The sequence below is a fragment of the Chinchilla lanigera genome, unplaced genomic scaffold (assembly GCF_000276665.1).
Source record: "Chinchilla lanigera isolate Chin_1 unplaced genomic scaffold, ChiLan1.0 scaffold00154, whole genome shotgun sequence".
NCBI classification, from domain to species: Eukaryota; Metazoa; Chordata; class Mammalia; order Rodentia; family Chinchillidae; genus Chinchilla; species Chinchilla lanigera.
In genome coordinates, this window is record NW_004955555.1 from 2,151,011 (window position 1) to 2,169,072 (window position 18,062).

General features: G+C 59.1%; 1 protein-coding gene across 2 annotated transcripts in view; it reads left to right on the top strand.

The window, feature by feature from the left end:
• The window catches only part of LOC102005087 (protein phosphatase 1 regulatory subunit 37), a 48,078-nt gene extending 33,573 nt beyond the window's left edge, over window positions 1-14,505 (top strand). For both annotated transcript variants that reach the window (XM_005412493.2, XM_013508759.1), the window contains 12 exons: window positions 7,771-7,868; window positions 8,718-8,763; window positions 8,931-9,031; window positions 9,563-9,682; window positions 9,939-10,089; window positions 10,179-10,334; window positions 11,285-11,397; window positions 12,285-12,426; window positions 12,512-12,678; window positions 12,811-13,537; window positions 13,716-13,802; window positions 13,885-14,505. In XM_005412493.2, the coding sequence (XP_005412550.2) occupies window positions 7,771-7,868; window positions 8,718-8,763; window positions 8,931-9,031; window positions 9,563-9,682; window positions 9,939-10,089; window positions 10,179-10,334; window positions 11,285-11,397; window positions 12,285-12,426; window positions 12,512-12,678; window positions 12,811-13,537; window positions 13,716-13,798 (1,904 nt within the window). In that variant the 3' untranslated portion in view covers window positions 13,799-13,802; window positions 13,885-14,505. The remainder of the gene's footprint in view (window positions 1-7,770; window positions 7,869-8,717; window positions 8,764-8,930; window positions 9,032-9,562; window positions 9,683-9,938; window positions 10,090-10,178; window positions 10,335-11,284; window positions 11,398-12,284; window positions 12,427-12,511; window positions 12,679-12,810; window positions 13,538-13,715; window positions 13,803-13,884) is intronic.
• Window positions 14,506-18,062: the final 3,557 nt, after the last annotated feature.

The following is an 18,062-nucleotide window of genomic DNA, read 5'->3' on the forward strand; positions in this document are numbered from 1 at the left end:
TGGGCCTTCCACACACAGGGCAAGGATTCGCTCACTCTGGGAGGGTGGAAGCTGCAGCACACTCCAGGGCAGGGGACAGTGCCATCCACAGACCCTCAGGTGAGGGAGGGTGAGCAGAGCCAGCGTCCCAGGTGCCCCTTTGTCCTGAGACCCCTGGCCAGTCACTTCCTGGCCAAGGCAAGCAGGGTGATGGCGACCTGCCCCCTTGTGGGGCACACAGTTGTAGCAGGCAGTTGATGGTGCTTCTGTGTGCCAGGCACAGCAGAGAGCCCCAAGGGAAGCCCTGCTGACGTGGTAGCCAGGCTCAGGGAGGTAACAAAGCGGGGCCTGGGAAGAGCCCAGCCCCTGGCCCGGCTCCTGTGACAGGTATTCATTGTGGTATGGGGAGCTCAGACTGGCTTTGCAGTTCCTCACCCCACCTCTCTGGCCCCAGAATTCTGGAAAATACAACAGCTGTTTACCTTCCTCTTTGATGTTACGTAAATAACACCTGCCTCCGTTCTCTGCAGAATATCACCTCTGTCCGCTTGGCCCCAACGCTCCGCTTTCCACCTGTCCCGGCGACTCCTCACTCAGCAACCCTGCTGCCTGTCCCACTCCCCTGCCTCAAAGCCACGTTTGCCCCCACTTTGTCCCAACCCTGCCCCAGCCCTATCCCGTGGGTCCAAGTCCTGTCGGCTCCCAGCCCTGGTCCTCTGGACGCGAAGCCTTCTGCAGTAGCCTTCTGGGTTAGCGCCTTGCTAGGAGTCTGGTCTCCGAGAGTAGCCCGCACGAGGGGCCGTGCAGGGGCAGGGAGGGGTTGGTTTTTCTTAATGCAGGAGTTTTGAATAATAACACCTGGATGTGCTTCGGTGTCCAAAAGACGGGCTTGGGGATGAGTTCAGTGGTAGTGTGTTTGCCTGGCGTGCTCGAGGCCCTGGTCCCATCTCCATTCTGGGGCAGAGGGGGCAAAGTTAGTTTCTCTGTCGCCTTCAGCTCCCATGACTCCCCAGCCTGAAAGCAGCCACTAGTTCCTTGTGTCTTCCATGGGGCTTGGCAGAGGTTAGCCCAAGCTGGCCACCAGGGTTTGTAAATAAAGTTTATTGGACATGTCATGCTTGTAAGTACAGTCCGTGGCTGTTTTCTTGCAGTAGAGACAGTGTCCTCCAAAGCTTAAAGTATTTGCTCCCTACTCTTTTAAGATGTGTGGTCCTAAGTGTGACTGTGCATTTAAACTCAGGTCAGAGCTGGTCTTGTTGGTGTTGGAATCCTAGCACTTGGGAGGTTGGGACAGCCTGAGCTATATAGCAAGTGCAAGGCCAGCCCAGGCTACATGCCAAGACCCTGTCTCAAAAAACAGTCAGGTTGGACCTGGTTGTTTCGGTTTCTGCCCCTTCTGCCTTCTGCCTTCGAGCCTCCGCTCTGAAAAGCGGATACCAAAAGCAGGTCTCTTGCGGTGGCTGGGGCTGCTGTGGGTTCAAGCAGGGGAGTGCTGGGCTCTGACTGCAGGCAGGAACTCTGGCCGAGGCCCCAGTTGTCACTGTCCTGCCTCAGGCTGTTTGAGAGCTGCCAAAACCCGGGGTCAGGTGGGGCCACCACCATCCAGGATGACAGGCGGCCACAGGGAGTGCCTTGCTGGTTACCTCTGGGGTGCAGACACAAAATCCCGACGGAAGGGCCAGCCCTCTCTACCTGTCAGTGCACCCAGGGCAGCGGTACAGCACTCCTGTCGCCACACCTGGGTATTCAGTGCTATCACATCACTGGGGTTTCTTAAGATCTGGGCTCCCGGGCTCCAGCTGGGATCTCAGCACTCAGAGCCTGGCGCTCTCAGCCCAGCCCTTGGAGGGCCCTTGCAGGCAGTGGCTGTGGAACTCAGAAAGGCCGTTCAGCCAGCGTGGCCGGTAGGGAGCAGGTGCAACACCCCTGCCTGGGTGCTCCCTCTGCGGCTTCCTGCGTGTGACCCACTGTGACTTTACCCATCAGCTCCAGGCTGGCAGGGTTGGCCTGAGTCCCCACTGCTCTCCAGTATCCAGGGTGTCCTTGCATCTCGTGGACCCCTCTGCACCTGTGTGCACACGTGAGGCCGACCTCTCACCCTGTCACCCAAAGCCCAGCGTCAGTGTCAGGTTTCTCTCTGTCGTTTTGTGAGAGCCACAGCAGAGACGGCAGCCTCTGCCGGGGACGCTGACACAATTGCGAGGTGATCTGCAGCGCCCCCTGCAGTTGGGTGCTGCCTGCAGGGTGGCAGACGCTGCCGAACCCATCTCTGCCTGTGTCTGCCTGGTCCAGGGCTCCCCACAGTCCCCTCTACCTGAGGCCAGCCAAAGTAGTGGGAAAGAGGAGCCAGGCTTCCGTTTCAGAGCAAGACAGGCCTGTACATGTGTGCAGCCATCTCCTGGCTCTGTGGCTGGGGCAGATGGCTGCTCTCCCTTTAAAGGGAGACGTAAGGGCTGGGGATATCGCTCAGCAGCAGCGCCTGCAGCAGTGCCTGGCGAACTTGAGGTTGTAAGTTTGATTCCTGGTACAGATAAATAAATAAGTACGTACGTACGTACGTATGTACATACATACATACATACATACATATGTAATGACGCCCATCTGGGATCACAGAGCTGGCAATGAAATTGGGCGTGAAAGTACTTAGCATAGACCTGGAGGGTCTCAGCCTCAGTCACCTTCTCCATCTGCTGACTGAGCCAGCACTGATGCTGGTGTCGGCTGCTTCTTAAATGTGTGTCCCTCCTTACCTAAGACCTTGCAGATGTCTCCTTTGGAGGGAAGGAGGTAGCTGGCGATTGGAATGTGGCCCTTACTCCAGGCCATTACCCTGCAACTCCATCTCCAATAAAGGTTTGAGATTCTTTATTTTTTAATTTTTGGACGGGGACTTGTTATGTAGTGTTAGCCAGCCTTAAACTTGATGTGTAGTCCAGGCTGGCCTTGAAATCACAGTCCTCCTGTGTGCTGCGATTACAGGCATGTCACCACACCTGGCTGTGGGCCTGCTTCCCAGTGCTGTGCGTACAAGCGTGTACAAACACACACACATGCACGCGCACACACACTCGCGCGCGCACGCCTCCTCCTTAGTCACTTGAACTTTAGCCCTTGCGTAAGTCAGGATTCAGAACACGACTTCAGCAGCGTACCTGCGGCCTGCCCTGATTCGCATGCACATGTGCCCAAAGGCCCCTTGCACACGTGTGTGCACACCTGCATGCCAGTGTGTGCCATCACGCCCCCACCCCGATGTGGTCAGTCGCTCAGCACAAACCTCTGGATGCCTGTCCTGGACTCGGTGGGGCACCAGAGCTGTGTCCAGGGCAGAAGTAAGCAGGATAGGAATCTCCATGGAGTGCTGGAGCTGGTGACACCCCCTCGTTAGGGCCAAGTGGCCGGGCACAGGGTTAGTCGCTTTGGCCAGAAGCACAGTGGCCCCAGAACCCCCCTTTGAGGCCCCCGTATGGAGTGGAGCGATGCAGTGCCACATGGTGAGGCACTTCTAGGGCCCCAGAGTGTGCTGGGGAGGCAGTGATAATCCAGCCCCAGTCTCCTGGGGCCACTGCTGTGCCCTTCACCACTGCACACCCCGCCCTTGGTACCTGGCCCTAGAGTGCCCAAGCCCCGCACCCCCGCAGCCTGCTCTCCTTGCCACTCCTGGCCCCACCCCTAGGGGCTGGCCTGCTCCTGCTCCTGCCTCCTGTTTCCCTGGCTGGCTGTGTGGGTTGGGGGCTCATCCTGCAGGGTGCTTAAAGGGACATCCTGCTCCTGCTATTCTGTTCTGTGTGGAAGTGAGGGTCCTGCTATGCTCCCCAGTTCTGGGACTGCCTGGAAACAATGACTGACCGATCAGTACCCACTTCCCCCACCTCCGCCGTGGTTGAATCCAGCACCGAGCTACATCCCCAGCCCTTTTTTATTTTTTATTTCAAAACAAGGTCTTGCTAAATTGCCTAGTTGTCCAGGCTGGGCTCATACTTAGGATGCTCCCGCCTCAGCCTCCCAGAGTGCTGAAATTATAAGCATGTGTCAGTGTGCCTGGCACTAGGTGTCGCACAGACTCCTTTGCACAGGTCATAGGAGTCATTGGACAGTGACAGGGCATTGTCTAGTGGCACAGAGCCTGCCCCTGGCTTCCCATGTCACACAGGGCCTGTGCCCTCCTCTTCCTGCTGAGGTGCTGGGTGTGAAATGCCTCATGGGGCACAACACACAGAGGTGCACTCCTGCTCAGAGCCCAGCCTTTTCACCTGGGAGTGGATCGCTGTGACTGGACCCCTCCCAGCACTGCCTTTTGTTTTCTGAGCTGCCACCTCTCAACCTGATGGCGTGCTGGAGGGCCAGGTGTGTTCATGCAGGAAGCACTCGGGGTGCGTGGGTGCCCTGCAGATGCTGCTGCCTGTTTCCTTGCCCCGCCTGTGCACTGCCTCCCTGCCACCCCTCATTGGTTGGTTTTCAGTGTAATAACTCAGTCTCATTCCTTAGCCATAGCATGTGTAAAATCGTACCCATAAATATTGATATAAGCCAGGCGTGGTGGTGCACGCCTGTAATCCCAGCACTTGGGAGGCTGCGAGGTCAGCCTGGGATACATAGCGAGTTCAAGGTCAGCCTGAACTGCATAGCGAAACGTCTCAAAAAAAATGGATAATAAATTCTGGTTAACGGGTGTCCCCACAGAGCCTGGCTGTGGGACATGTTGATGGCACCACGTGCAGGCCCCATGCCGCCAAACTGCAGTGGATCAACTCCGAGCCTCTGTTCTTGTCTCAGCTCCTGCTTGTCTCTGTCTCAGCCTCAGAGGAAATGGACAAGATACAGTTGTCACCCTGGTGGCTCAGTTTACCTGTTGTAACTGGGTGGCAGATGGGGCCGCCTTGGGCTCAGGCTTTGGCCGTGACTTGGGCGATGCTGGCTTTGAACCCTGCGGGTGCCCCACAGAAGGATGGGCAGATGGTGGTGTGGGTGGCTCAGAGGTGGCCCGGGGAGAAACCCACAGCTCGCAGTGCTGGAGCTTGGGTAGGAAAAGTGAACTTGGCAGCAGAGAAGTGACACACGTCTTCAGCTCTGTGACCGCCCTTCGCCTGTGTCTGGCTGCGTGCACTCAGAGAAAGGGTTCTCAGGAACCGCAGGGATCATTGTTGGCTCTTGGGTGGGGAAAAGGAGGCCTGGAAAGGGAGCACAACAGTGGGTGGCCGGCTGGCCCCAGGGCCCGAGCTTGGTCTCTGTGTTCTAGTGCCCCCTCCCCCGCCATTCACAGAATTAATGATGTTTTGTTTGTTTGCGGTGCTGGGATTGAATCTGGTGCACGCTGAGTGCTGCTGTACTCCTGAGGTACACCCAGCCAGCAGTGGTTCTGGTACTTATTGTTAGTCCAGCCCTGTGCTGGGCAATGTCAGGGATGATGACCACGAAGGTAACCTAGTGCCTCCGCCCCAGCTCAGAGTGCAGCACCTGTGCCTGGACGATGACAGCCCGGTGGGTGGGGCTGGGATGGCAGATCCCAGAGGACCGCAGGAGCCAGATGGAGAGCCTGAGCCCAGGCAGTCAGGGAGGGCTTTCTGGAGGAGGGGCTGTCAGAGCCGAGCACCTGAAGGAGGAGCGGTTCAAGGGCTCCAGAGTTCGGAGGCTGCTGTGAGTCTGTGTCCCTGCAGATGGTGTGGGAGCTGAGAACGGCCAGCGATGGTTACCGCAGGCCGTGTCAGCCCAAGTGAGATCGCGCCAGCCCTGCCTGTGGGAGGCCCTTCGTTGTGTCTGACCCGTGCCTTGGTTCTCAGCCCTTTGCATCCAGTAAATCCCGTGGCCTCTTGTCACAGTGGTGATCTTTGAAGCCAAAAACTAAAATACAGTTACAAAGGATGCCAGTTAAAATACAGTGGGCTAAACACCTTTTCAACTTGTAGTGTTTGTGCTCCTCTGGGGACACATGAAGTCGCAGGCTGTTGTGGCAGTGCTGATGACTGCTGTTTTCAGCATGGTAAAAAGCCTACCCCCAAGTTTGTGGACTCGGTTAAGACCATGGCATGTGTGGGCTTGGCTGGACCCTCCAGGTTCCCAAGGACTACCTTCCTGGGCAGGGCCAGCTTCTCTCCCCATGCAGAAACCCCGGCCGCCAAGCAGGTGGGCCGTTGTCAGAGTGTCCCCCTCAGCCTGCAGCACTAGACCCTTGGGACACTGCTAGTCACCAGCAGCCCCACCCCCTCCTTCAGCCTCCAAGGAAGCCAGGGCCCTGCCGACCTCCCCACCCCTGACAGCAGGTCAGTGTCCACTCTGGCCCCAGCGCAGTAGCAAGAGTTCTAGGCTCGGGGCTGGGGATTTAGCTCAGCGGCAAAGTGCCTGTCTGGCAAGCGCAACGTCGTGAGTTCAGTTCCTGGTACCAGAGAAAAACCAAAAAAAAAAAAAAGAGTTCTAGGCTCGATGTTGGCCTCTGTCTTTGTCCCCTGCCTCGCCACAGGGGTCCATCACCCCTCCCTTGGACCTGGTTTCCTCCCAGAAAGCTGAGCAGCGTGCTCGCCCGGCCTAGGGGTGGCTAGAGCAGGTGGCAGAATGGCAGCAGGAGGGGTGGGCCAGAGGGTGACAAAAGTTCTCTCTCTGGCTGTTCCCTGCATGCACGGTCACCTCCATGCCATCCACTCTGGCATCCAGGCCTGACCCTCTGCCTGCCCTGCCCCTTAGCCTTTTCTTCCTTCTCTCCTGGTTACCCCAGGGAGAGTCTAAACTCCAGTAGCCAGAAACTGAAACCAGTGTAAATATGTCAGCCTGTGAACAAAATGTGGTACCTCATTCAGCAGCATGAGGAGACTGGAATGCAGAATTACCGTACTCAACTGGAGGAGCCGTGAAATGTCCTGAAAGCCCACCCCACCCTGTCACTTAAGGGCAGGCTATGGCTTCCCGTGGTTGGATTTGGGGTCCCTCCTTTTGTGCATTCTGCCAGGCACTGCCCGTCACTGTGGAAGCTCCCGGGCCGGGCCGTCTCCTTCCTCTGCTTCTGTACCCCAGGTCAGGCCTGTCCCTGAGCACCGTGGGGAATGTTTAGCTGCAGAGGTTGTTTCAGGAGCAGGGAGTCAGAGAGGCACATGGCATCGCATGCTGGAAGCGGGGTTTAATTTTTATTTTATTTTATTTTTTTGTCTTTTGGAGATAGGGTCTCGCTACGCAGTTCAGGCTGGCCTTGAGCTCACTTTGTAGCCTAGGCTGGTCTCGAACTTGCAACGATCCTCCTACCTCAGCCTCCCGAGTGCTGGGATTACAGGTGTGCACCACCGTGCCCAGCGAGTGGAAGTGGGGTTTAAATCCTGGCTCCACTGAGGCCCAGCTCTGTGACCTTGTGCGAGTGTTGCCTGTGTCTGAGCTTAGTTTGTTCATGGGGCTAAAGTGTGAAATACCAGATGTAAGCCTGGCCCTGGGCTGGAGACATGGAACATGCATGTCCCAGCACACACTTACAATCCCAGCACTTAGAAGGCTGAGGCCGGAGGATTGAGAGGTTGAGGCCAGTCTGGGTTGTGTTGGGAGACTGTGTCTGAAAGAAAAAGAGAAAAGTTTTGGGGACATGGTAGTGACCAAGACAACCCAGCCTGGCCCTGCTGGGAGGCCCGTGTGGTAGAGAGTAAGCTAATAACAAGCCTCGTGTGCTGCTAGCTGTGTGATTGTGGGGGTGGTGCTGATATGGTTTGGGGGCACCTAGGGAGCTCGAAGGGAGGACGGGGCCAGTCAGTGTGTCGCTGGGTGAGGTGTGGGTCTGGGGAGGGCTGGAGTGACTGACCTGGCCTCTGCTCGCAGCCCAGAACGTGACGGTGGAGGAGGTGATTGGTGCCTACCGGCAGGCCTGCCAGAAGCTCAACTGCAGGCAGATCCCCAAGCTGCTCCGGCAGCTGCAGGTATGGTGGGGCTGGGGGTGCCTCTGCAGCTGCCCGGGAAGTCAGGCTCCTTGAAGAAATTGCAGCGAGGGAGAGATTCCCGTGGCTGTTAGCCCCAGAGAAATTCTGGTCCCCAGGGAAGAGCCAGGTTTATGATTCTCGTAAATCTGAATTGTAAAATGTATTCTTAAAAGCCTGAATTATGAAAGGAACAATACAGCCCTTGATTCGTAGAAAATTAAAATAGAGACATAAAGGGCAAAATCCGTCATTCCTTGCCTGAGTCCCAGAAGAGACAGCATCTGTGTGTATATAAAGGGCGCCCCAGGGCTGTCTGCCCTCTCATGAGGCCTTCCAGAGCTTCCAAGGCCCCTGTTCCTGGCCGCGCTCCTGCGGCCAGCTCTGCTGTGCACCGCCAGTCTGCGCCTGGGCTGGAGGTCTGCGGGGGTCCCAGGGGCACTGCACCGCCAGCCCAGGAACAGCAGCTGCGAGAGATGCTGACTAGGGCGAGGCTGGCCCTGGGCCTTCATCCCTGGGTGCCTCGGGAAGCCCAGAGAACAGGGTCCCAGTGTGGGTCTGAGATGTGCTGTCCCTCCCTTCACTGACCACCAGCTACGTGTCCAGCCCAGGGCCCATCTCTCCACGAGACCCCTAGGTAGAGCCTGTCACCTCCCTGCCCACTCCCCCACTTCCTCCGGGTGGGGCAGGCAGGGTCCTCTGCGGGCCCTGCGGTTCCTTGAGGCCGGATGCTCCAGGTCCGAGCTTACGGAGCCTGACAGCTGCCTCACCTCCTTGCCTGGGGCTGCAGGTGGCCCGGCTTCTTCAGGTCTTCCTGCTTCGTCCTCTGCCACCCTGCTTCTGCTTTCACAGGAGTTCACGGACCTTGAGCACCGCATTGACTGCCTGGACCTGAAAGGTGGGTGTCTGTGGCGCTGGGCGCCCTGGGGTGGTGAGCAGGGTGGGAGCCAGGCGGGAGCTGGGGTAGAAAGGGTGTCAGAGGGCTGCGGGGGGCAGGGCCTTCCATCCTCCTTGGCCAGGCCCCACGTGCAGGCACAGACCCTCACAGCCCCCACCTCCTCCCAGGGGAGAAGCTCGACTACAAGACCTGCGAGGCTCTGGAAGAGGTCTTCAAGAGGCTGCAGTTCAAGGTCGTGGACCTGGAACAGACTAACCTGGACGAAGATGTGAGCGCTCTCGCCACCTCTCAGACCATGGCTCCCTGGGCTCCTGGGCCCCTCTGAGGTTTGGGTGGGCAGGAGGCCCTGCAGGAAGAAGGGACCCCAGACAAAGGCTGGCAATAGGACAAGAGCAGGGCCTCTTAAAGGAAAAGAGGGAGCTGTGTATGGTGGCGCACACCTGTAATCTCAGCACGAGAAGCTGAGCCAGGATGATCGCTGTGATTTCAAGGCCAGCCTGAACTACACAGTGAGACCCTACCTCAAAAAAAAAAAAGAAAAAAGAAAAGTCAGGACTCAGTGACAGATACAGACTGGCTTTGTCAGAGTAGGGGCTTTTATGGGCCAGAATTGCAGGCTGTACCTGCTTCAGGCAGAGCTGACTCCAGCAGCAGCCTGCCACTGCTTAGCCCTCCTGCCTGTGTGTTGTCCTCCCGCTGGAGCTCACTCCCTTCTTGGAAGCCCATGTGTCTCGGGGGGCCCTCGTGCCTCCCTGGGGCCACGCCAGCTGGAGGCTGAGCACCGCATGTCTGCCCTCAGGGTGCGTCGGCCCTGTTCGACATGATCGAGTACTATGAGTCGGCCACCCACCTCAACATCTCCTTCAACAAGCACATCGGCACCCGGGGCTGGCAGGCTGCCGCCCACATGATGCGGAAGGTGGGCCTGACGTTCCAGGGTGCCCAGCCTCGGGGTCCGCATCCTCCCTGCTGTCCTCCCTGGTGTAATCCCTGAGGGGTGGCTGTGGGGAGCAGCCCAGTCTCACTCACTCTCGGGAAGGTTGGGCCCAGGTGGGATGGAGCTGAGCTGTGGAGGACCCCGCTGTGGCCTTGCATCTCCCTGCGTGGTGCCGTCTGCAGCAGGGCCTGGGGTTAGGGAGGGTGGCTAGGCTGACCCACCCTGGCCCGGCCCACAGACCAGCTGCCTGCAGTACCTGGACGCCCGCAACACACCGCTGCTGGACCACTCGGCGCCATTCGTGGCCCGTGCCCTGCGCATCCGAAGCAGCCTGGCCGTGCTGCACCTGGAGAACGCCAGCCTATCAGGGCGGCCACTTATGCTGCTCGGTGAGTCCAGGCCCGGAGGAACAGCCTGCTGTGTGTGCGGTGCCCAGGAGGTGGCCCGGACGCTCACCCCAGCCCCGCTGCTCCCGCAGCCACAGCCCTAAAGATGAACATGAACCTGCGGGAGCTGTACCTGGCTGACAACAAGCTCAATGGCCTGCAGGACTCGGCGCAGCTGGGCAACCTGCTCAAGTTCAATTGTTCCCTGCAGATCCTGGACCTGCGCAACAACCACGTGCTGGACTCTGGTGTGTGCAGCCCTGCTGGCACCTGGCCCTGGGCTCGTGCTGGGGACACGTGGCCAAGGCCGTGCTCTTGGGGCTGCCCTCTTGGGGCTCCTGGCTCATGGGGAGCCCCAGAGCAGGCAAGGTTAGGCTGAGTCTAAGGGGGCCTGACCCAGTGTGGCATCCCCTTCTGGGAGGAGAGGACAAGTCGGCTGATACCTAGGGGATGCAGTGAGGTACTGAAGGAACAGGCACATTTGAAAAGTGCCTGAGGGCTGGGGTATAGCTCACTGGAATTGGCGCCTACCTGGCAAGCGTGAGGTCCCAAGTTCTTCCTGGTACAAAAAAGAAAAATGTGCCTGGGAAAAAAAGTGCCTAAAGGAGAGGACATTACTGGGGTATAGAGTCAGGTGGCAGCTGTGGGGGATGGTACAGGCAGAAGGGGCAATGGGAGGGACTTCCTGGCAGTGACCTGAGCAGAGCCAGCCCTTCTTAAAGCCTGGAAAAATGTAGCAGGAACAGCAGGTACAAAGGTTCTGGGGTAGGAATGTGCTTAGGAATTTGCTGTTTTGGGAGGGAAGCCTCAGTGAGCCAGGGGATGTGAGGAGAGAGAAAGGAGGCGGAGTTTACATCCCCCTGCAGGAGGTGGCCATTCCACCTTTTGGCAGAGTCCCCTGGCCTGTGGTGAAAGGGAGGGGTCAAGGTGGCACTATGAGGTCATTTGCCCCTTCAGTGTGGCAGGCCCAGACCAACATCTGGGCCCCCCCTCATGCCCTGGCAGGTCTGGCTCAGGCCTTAAAGCAGGCCTGAGGTGGAGGTGGGAGACAAGACTGAGTTCCTGGTATGCGCGAGGCTGGTGCCAGAGGCTGGGCGGTCTCACCTGGGACCTGCTCTGGAGTAGCTGGGGCAGGCCGCTGTGAGGATGCACCCTGCAGCCTGCTGGCTACAGGCAACTGACCACAGACCTCCCCCAGGCCTGGCCTACATCTGTGAGGGCCTCAAGGAGCAGAGGAAGGGGCTGGTGACCCTGGTGCTGTGGAACAACCAGCTTACGCACACGGGCATGGCCTTCCTGGGCATGACGCTGGTGAGTTGCCCCACGCCTCTGCCACCCCAGCCCCCAACACAGCGGCCCGCCTGTGCCCTGGCTCTAGAGGAGCCCTCTGCCTGCTCAGGAGTGTGAAACGCTCTGTCAGTTGGTCTTCGTTCAGCCTCTCTGCCCTGATATTCTTCGATTTCTTTTTTATCCAAGGTGATAGACTATTGTACCAGAAGAGTTGCTATTTTTAAAAGCCTTTAGTAAATATTTCTTCTTTTTGTCACAAAATTTATTTATTTACTGTGGTCCCTAAGTAGCCTTAGCTGGCCGTATAGTCAGGGTCTTCCTTTCTCAGGCTCCCGAGCGCTGGGATTGCAGCATGTGCCACTTATGCTTGACTTGATGTAGTGTGTAAAGCAAGCTCAGCAGTGCAAGGACTCCAGGGTGAACCCTGGGGGACCCAACGCCTTGGGTCAGAGTGCCCCACTCAGAGGCTGTGCTGAGGCCCATGGCCAACCTCCGCATGGAGCCGACAGGCCCCGTGAGGGTGAGGCCAGGATTTGGGGACTGGCTGGACACTCGGAGAGCTGGGAGTAGACAGAGACAGGACACTTTGGGGAAGACCAAGAGCATGAGCCACTCTGCTATTCAGGGCTGCTGTGGGGCTAGGCCTGAATATGCTGATGTTTTTATTTTTTTGAGACAAGGTCTCACTACGTAGTTCAGGCTGGCCTTGAACTCCTGGGAATCCTTCTGCCTCAGCCTCCCAAGTGATAGGGTTATAAGTATTTGCCACCATGCCAGGCTTACGCTGGTGCTTAGATGCTGCCCCTCTGCGGGGTGGAAAAGAGCACATGGCTTTGGTTCTTCTGGCTCCCTTCCTGACTTGTCCTTCTGGGCCTTGCATCCCCTGGGGTCCCCACCTCACCTCACAGCCACACACACAGAGCCTGGAGACGCTGAACCTGGGCCACAACCCCATCGGGAACGAGGGTGTGCGCAACCTCAAGAACGGGCTCATCGGCAACCGCAGTGTGCTGCGCTTGGGCCTGGCCTCCACCAAGCTCACCTGCGAGGGTAGGGCGCGGCCTGGGGGCTTGGCTCGGGGGCGGCCAGCAGTGTACGTGGGGCTCCTGGCCAGCCCCTGCGGTCCCCCTCCCAGGCGCGGTGGCGGTGGCAGAGTTCATCGCCGAGAGCCCCCGCCTCCTGAGACTGGACCTTCGGGAGAACGAGATCAAGACAGGCGGGCTCATGGCACTGTCGTTGGCCCTCAAGGTGAACCACTCCCTGCTGCGCCTGGACCTAGACCGGGAGCCCAAGAAGGAGGCGGTGAGCCAGCCAGGGGCTCCTGGCGGCCTGGGGGCCTGGGAGCCGGGGGCCTGGGGGCCTGGGGGGCCTGGCGGGTGGGGCTGCCAGAGGTCTTGCTGGAGCACAGGGCCCTAGCCAGGAGCCACCCCACAGGTGAAGAGCTTCATTGAGACACAGAAGGCTCTACTGGCCGAGATCCAGAATGGCTGCAAGCGCAACTTTGTGCTAGCGAGGGAGCGGGAGGAGAAGGAGCAGCAGCTGCAGCTGTCAGCCTCCATGCCTGAGATCACCGTCACTGGGCCACCGCCCCTCGAGGAGTCTGGGGACACGCCCCCCGCTGCAGCTCAGAATGGGGCCCCCAGCCCCCCGGGGCTCGGCCCAGACTCAGACTCGGACTCAGTCTCGGATGGGGAGGAGGAGGAGGAGGAGGAGGAGGACAGGCAGAGGAAAGAGATCAGCAGTGGCCAGAGTCCCTCGGCCCCCTGTCCTGCCCTGGTGCCCCCCACAGACTCTCTCAGCCCTGGGGACAGGAGCCCCCCAGGCAGCCCTTCCTCCCCCACCGAGCAACGGATTTCTGTGTCCAGCCCGGGCCGCGGTCACAAGGTGTTCGTGGTGACCCGGGTGGAGAGTCCACCTGAGAGGGCAGAGCCCCCTGTACCCCCTAGCCTCGCCTCCCCTCCCTCCCCACCTCTGCTCCCCACCCCTGTCTTCCCGACAGCCGAGACCATTGGCACCCAGGATCCGGGGTCACCTCAGCCGGAGTCACCTCAGTCAGGCCCACCGCTGCCCAACGGCCTGAAGCCCGAGTTTGCCCTTGCGCTGCCCCCAGAGCCACCCCCGGGGCCTGAGGCCAAGGGAGGCAGCTGTGGCCTGGAGCACGGTGAGAGACTAGGGGTGGCCAGGGCCCAGTGTGTGTGACTCCAGCACAGCTGGGCCATTTCCCTTGGAACCACCCAGGAAGGGGTGGGAGCAAGTGGGGTATGGTCCTGGGGTGGGGCGTGGGCAGTATGTGGCCTTGGGCCCCCCTGCTGCCCTGCCTGATGAAGGCCACCCCGCAGAGCTGCGCTGCCCGCAGGATGAGAAGGCGCTGGAGGAGCTGCTTCTGGAGGCCAGTCAGGAGGCTGCGCAGGAGACACTGTGACACTGTAGGTGGCTGGGCCGCAGGGGCGGGAATGGCAGGGGGCCCTTATTCTGACGGTGCCCCTGTTCTCTGTCCCCCCCCCCCAGTTCCTTCCTTCCCGTTGGTCTTGGATGAGCTGAGGCCAGAGCCATGAGAATTTGCTCACCCTCACCCCAGCCCTCTTGAGGCCCAGGATGCCGGGCCAGGGGCACCGAGGACCCCTCCCCAGGAGCACTACAGCTGCAAGCGAGGCCGCGGCGCGTCTATTTATGTGTCTGACACTCGAGGACTCGGGGCTGGGGTGAACGCCAGGGGGAGGAGGCTGAGGAGGCTGCAGGGCTGCTCCAGTTTTGGAGAGCCTGTCCAGCCTGGCCTGCCCTGTCCTGTGGAGAGCAGGAGTCCAAGGTGGCCAGGTGGCCCCCTCGGCCCTACCCAGGACCAGGCAGGTGGCACAGGAGGTGGTGCTGGTGGTGGAAGTTCCCAGAATGCCCCAGGCGGGGTGAGGGCCGGGTGGGTGGGGCTGGGTGCAAAGGATCAGAGCTTTCTTTCTCTTAAGTGCAATAAATCTATCAGGGAGCTGGGGTGGCAGCCAGGAGCACCTGGGGACCTTGCTGCTCAGGCCACTGAGGCTGCGCCCTGGGAGGCACTACAACTACGGGCGGGCGGGTGAGGGGACTGGCGGTGCGGCTCTGTTCACACCTTTTCTAATAAACTGGGGCTGGGCTCACTACTTGCCCCTCTGCTTTGTCTGGCCTTGGGCACCCCTGTGGGGTGAGGTGGGTGGGGTCCCCACAACACCTGCTTGTAGCGCACCCATAGGTCAGTACCAGGGGTCCCCAAAGGAGAACCAGATGGCGGAAGAGGCAAAACTGGGCAGGTAGCCCATGCGCAGGACAGGCCAGGTGCACACGGCCTTTCTGGGGGCCCAGTCCCAGGCTCCCAGCTCTGAGTCCAGGCAGGGTAGGAGCCCCACCCCACTCGCAAGGCAGGTGCCCACTTGCACTCCTTTCCTGCATGGACGGGTCACTGCCGGGGCCCTGGTCCCTATCAGCTCCTACACAGACCCCAGCACTCTGGTGCCTGTCATGACCACCTTTCTGGATTGAGCCACGTAGTTTTGTTTTTCTCATTTGTGGCTAGAGGTGTCCTCACTGTCTCCAGAACAGCTGTGTTAGAACCCCTACTATCACCAGCTGGCATCACCCGTCCATCCAATCTGTGTCCCAAGCAGCTGGGAGGCACCAGCTTAGCCAGCTTGTCTTCCTGTTCTGAGTTCTGCTAGGACCCTTTGGAGGTTGGGGTTGGGGGCCCCTCCAAGCTGCCCAGTTCCAGCTGGTTTTTTTCGTCTTTTTGAGACAGGGTCTCGCAATGCAGTTCAGGCGGGCCTTGAGCTCACTTTGAAGCCCAGGCTGGTCTCAAACTTGCAAGGATCCTCCTGCCTCAGCCTCCTGAGTGCTGGGATTACAGGTGTGCGCCACCACGCCCAGCAGATTCCAGCTCTTGTGTGGGACCAGGAGCTATGGCTGTGGAGAATATACTGAGAAGCTCGGCCCTTTTTTTGCTTGGGCTCCTTGAGTTCAGTCCCAGTGAGTTTAGCCTTCTTAGGCTTCAGCTGGTACCTAACCCTAAATCCCTGGAGGCTGTGGCCCTGAGCAGTGGCCCTGGTGCTCACCTGTGTGCCCTGGCCTCTTCAAGGCATGGTGGGCTGAGGTCCTCTTCCTAGCCTTATCCCTGTCCCCTGCACTGTGTTTACCTTGGGGCGACCAGCTGGGCCTTTGCCATGGTTACAGATTAGATTGTGTCGGGCATCAGAAGAATGCTCAAGTCCTAATCCCCAACACCTCAGGGCATGAATTTACTGGAAACAGTCTTCACCGAGATAGTCACTTTGGAATGAGCTCAGTAGGATGGCTCCTAACCAAACCACTGGTGTGCTTATAAAAGGGAACCCGGAGCTGGGTGGTACAGAACTTCCCTAGCACCCACAAGCTCTAGGTTCCATCCCCATTACCAGGTCTGGTAGGGAGTCGACTGCAGCCAGGTGGGGTTAGCATGAGTGTAATCTAAGCTCCTGAGGAGGCTGAGGCAGGAGGATTCCTTGAGCCCAGGAGTTCAAGATCAGTTTAAGACACTGTCATTCATGTACACACATTCAAAGGGGACAATTTGGATACCAGTAGCCACCAGGAGAAGGCAGAGACTGGATTGGAGTGACACAGTTACAAGCTATGGCAGCTCCAGGGTCACCAGATACGTCCCACAAGCCAGGAAGAGGCAAGGAAGGTGTCTCTGTGTGAGGAAAACTTGGAGCCTCCACACCTGTGAGCCAGGAGACGCGTGCAGTTGTGAGCCTCGCTCCGGGAGCCTTTCTGGCCACAGCCACAGGATGTTCTTCCCTCTGCCTTCAGCCACCCGACAGCGGCCAGTTTGCTGTCTGCGCAGTCACTGCCCGACGCTGTGCCACGTCCTCAGGACCCCTTTGCCCTGACAGGCGCCGTTTACTGTCACTCCTGTGGGGTTGAGAGTAGCAGGCACCAAGTGACTCGTGGACGCAGCTTCCCCAAGTGCTTGTTTGCGGTCTTTCAGGGTGACAGACGTCCTTGTCCCCTTGGGAGGGGGAGAAGGGAAACCCACAGTGCCTGGCCAGTAGTGACACGTGGGGACTCACAGCAGACACGCATCATCACACACAGAACAGCAGCTGCTGAACACGAGACAATGCCAACAAGCAGCTTGGGCATGTACCCTGTATCTGGCACCCCACACTGTCCCTGCCGCCCTGGGAAGGCACAGTCACTTGCAGCACCTGTTCCACGGGTGGCAGCCCCTTGGCCTCGCCTTTGTAAGTTCCCACAGAAGCTCCACACCGTCTAGGGGAGCATGGGTCCTGGTGGCAGGGCCATCTCAGCCACAGGATCCCCTGACGTCCCATTACGGTTTAGTTTACAGGGCCAGGGATGTAGCTCAGCAGCCTAAGCACCTGCCTGGCAAGCACAAGGTCCTGAGTTCGATTCCTGGCCCCCTCCCTCAAAAAAAAAAAAAAAAGTTTAGTTTACAAAGTCTTCCGAACCCTAGTTTTGGCAGATCCTTGGCCAGAGTCTTATAACAAAATGGGCAACAGACTGGCCACTGCAGGGGGCCATCTTAACAGCAACTGCAGGTCCTGGGCAGTTACAGCCTGGGTCCTGTGCCCCAAGTCCCACCAGACTCAGCCATCAGAAACGAGCCCACCTCAAACTGGCCTGAGCAAGGCAAAAGGGGACGGCCATGTGCCAGCCCCAGTGTGTTCACAGCCACAAGACAGATGGAGTCACAAGGCCCATGTCCTGTGGGCTTTGTCCTTGGGCTCCCTAGGTTGGAGGCCTCTTCCCCCAGGAGGCCCACACTCATCCCAGCAGCTTGGCTACTCGTGGCTGAGATCACGCCTCTGTCCCAGAAAGTCATTGGGGACCTGACCTGGGTCACCTGCACACCAACCACTGTGGTCTGAAGAGCAGGCCAGGCCTGGGATGGAAGGCAAGGGGGGCCAGCATTCCCATATTGAGGCCCTGGTTGGCCTGAGGGAGGCGCCTTCACCGAGCTCTCTGGTCTCTGGTCTGGGGCCTGTCGTAGACGTCACGCCTTTGGCTTCTGGTCTCTGCTGCTTCCTGACACTGGGCCAAGAACCCCATGGGCCTGTGTGTGTGGGCCTGTGCCAGATAAAGGCTTAGGAACTTAGGTGTGAGGCCAGTCCCACTGCTGGAAGGGGCAGGCAGTGAGCAAGCTGGCAGTGCCCAGCCCAGCCATAATGAAAGCCCAGTCGCTGGCTCAGCAGTTGGAATGTCCCAATCGCTAGTCCTCAATAGGGGCCGATCAGGTGACTTCAGTGTCAGTGACCAGCCTATGGCCACTGAGTGGCCCTCCTGTGACCCCATAGGATATTCCTGGACAGTTACTCCCCTTGGGGTGATAGTGCCACCACGCAGCTGGCTAAAGGTGAAGCGAGCTCTTGAGGTCAATGGGCGCAGCACCTTGGAAATGCCGCAGAAGACAGGCTAGAGCTCAGGGACAAGGACCCAGATTCCCTGAGGCCTGGGCCCTCCTGGTTGCCTGAGTCAACCTGGTACATCCGCCTTTGGTCTCCTCTGCCCCGCCCACCGCCCCCGCAGCCCTCCTGCCACCTGGATGCCAGCTCTGGTTGCCAGCACACAGCTCAGAGGCCTGGCTCCTTTTGGAGGAAGTGGGCAGGGCAGGGCAGGCCTGGTCCCCAGTCCTCAGGGAGCCAGGACATAAACATCCACTGGAG